This window comes from Perkinsus marinus (assembly GCF_000006405.1).
Source record: "Perkinsus marinus ATCC 50983 genomic scaffold scf_1104296971186, whole genome shotgun sequence".
In the NCBI taxonomy this organism is placed as follows: domain Eukaryota; phylum Perkinsozoa; order Perkinsida; family Perkinsidae; genus Perkinsus; species Perkinsus marinus.
In genome coordinates this window covers 58749-60499 of record NW_003202174.1, presented here as the reverse complement: position 1 = coordinate 60499, position 1751 = coordinate 58749, and the positions used below count along the sequence as shown (strand labels likewise).

Genomic DNA, 1751 nt, shown 5'->3' with positions numbered 1-1751 from the left:
CTAACTATTACACATTAAACTGAAATTGTTTTATATAAAACCGTTTCTGATATACGCGGGCGAGCGGGAAAATGACCACCCACCGAAATGAGCCTACCGCCTGCAGGACGTAAAGTCCAAAACCGCCCTCGTATAGGCTGGTCATATCTTCTTCAGTGAGGAGTTTCACAAAGCCCATAACACCCGAGTGGAAGACTTCTGGCTGCTCACTCGAACAGCGAGATATAAATACCTCCAATGAGCGCGAGCCCGGTCCGGATTGCATCAGATGCCGTATCGAGTCGGAGTCACCTAAATACAGAGCATCGCATTGGAGTTACGACTAAGCTCTATTTTTACCAAGTATTTGCTTGAAGACACTTTCATCAGGAGAGCCAACCGTCACTAGAAGCTGTATAGTAACTGAATGCATTCCTCCAATACCCGCAAGGATTCTCCAGTTCGGCTCACCAGAAGAGGAAGGATGCTCACAGAGCTCACATAGTTGCTGCTGTTGCTGGGACTCATCGTCAGCAGTATCGGACCCCGATAGGCAGCCACAAAGCTTGGCGAGCAGTTTGGAGCAGTAGGAGGGAACTGAGATGTCGAAATGGCCCCTAGTTTCCTAGCGACAATCTATTGCAATGTGAATTTGTGCACTGAAGTTGTTATTTATAGTGTGTACTGTAAACAGTGTGAGGTTCAACGGTATAATACCGTCAACGGTTAGTGGTGAAAATCTGAATTTATACTCAATATCAACGATGAGGATTCAGTCCTCTATTGATGCATATTAAATCTATAGTTGGTTACCTACAGCCAGTGTTGGAATATGTGTTCGTTTTCATCTACATAGCTCAGGAGTTTCCTCGCTAACTATATGAGTTTATATGCGGATTAGAGTACAAAGGTACAGAAACCAACAAAATTCCACAAAATCTCCTCGGAATTTTCATATTGTCTACGACACATGTAGTTTACCATGTGCATATACTCCCATACTGGAGACTCCAGTTATTCCTTTTCTCACCAGATTTCTCGAGTTTGTGAGCCGGCAAAGTGAGTGCCGTGTCCCGACCGCTAGCCGCAGCATTCTGTTGTTGTTGCCTCTTCTTTTTCTTCTTATTGGAACTCGTAGATGGCTGAATATACCCAGCCAGAGTTAGAGCTAGAGAGCGTATCTAAGAACCACTACATTTTCGCAAATACGATAAGCCCGATAGGAGCGGTCGTCAGTTAATACGTGATAACGGGGAAATCTAAGACAGCTACTGTGTAAGAGAATATGCACATGGTTAACCACATATGTTGGTGAAAATCCTGAGGAAATTTTCAAAAATTCTGAATTTATTCCTATACATTTCTACTCGCATTTGTATGTAAACTCCGGAGCTGAAGAAAGTGAGTATAGGTTCCTTCAACACTGGGCACCTCCGAGGACATTCACAGCGAAGGATAATACACTCGATTCAATAACGAAAAGCCAGACGTTGTTAGATGCTCTCAAGAGCCAACCTACAATGTGAGTCGCACAAGCATCCCAAACCATGTCAGAGAAGTTCTCAACAATGTACGCTACCAAAGTCTTCAACATAGAACGCACCTGGAAATAAAAAATGCCTATACCACGGATCGAACCTGCGCGGGGAACAAGAACGCAAGACATTCACCTGCTCATTATCCAATTGAGTAACTAGACATGCGACCGCCTCCTGAACAACATGGCTGCCGTAATGATCGTAGTACCTGTCAATCCAACAGTGGGGAGCTAT

The 1751-nt window shown here is 44.2% G+C and overlaps 1 protein-coding gene across 1 annotated transcript in view; it reads right to left on the bottom strand.

The window, feature by feature from the left end:
• The window catches only part of Pmar_PMAR006543 (hypothetical protein), a gene marked incomplete at both ends in the record, with an annotated part of 3694 nt that overhangs the window by 1129 nt on the left and 814 nt on the right, over positions 1–1751 (bottom strand). The window contains 5 exons of the mRNA XM_002767108.1: positions 98–291; positions 340–402; positions 451–576; positions 1010–1160; positions 1499–1582. Of these exons, the coding sequence (XP_002767154.1) occupies positions 98–291; positions 340–402; positions 451–576; positions 1010–1160; positions 1499–1582 (618 nt within the window). The remainder of the gene's footprint in view (positions 1–97; positions 292–339; positions 403–450; positions 577–1009; positions 1161–1498; positions 1583–1751) is intronic.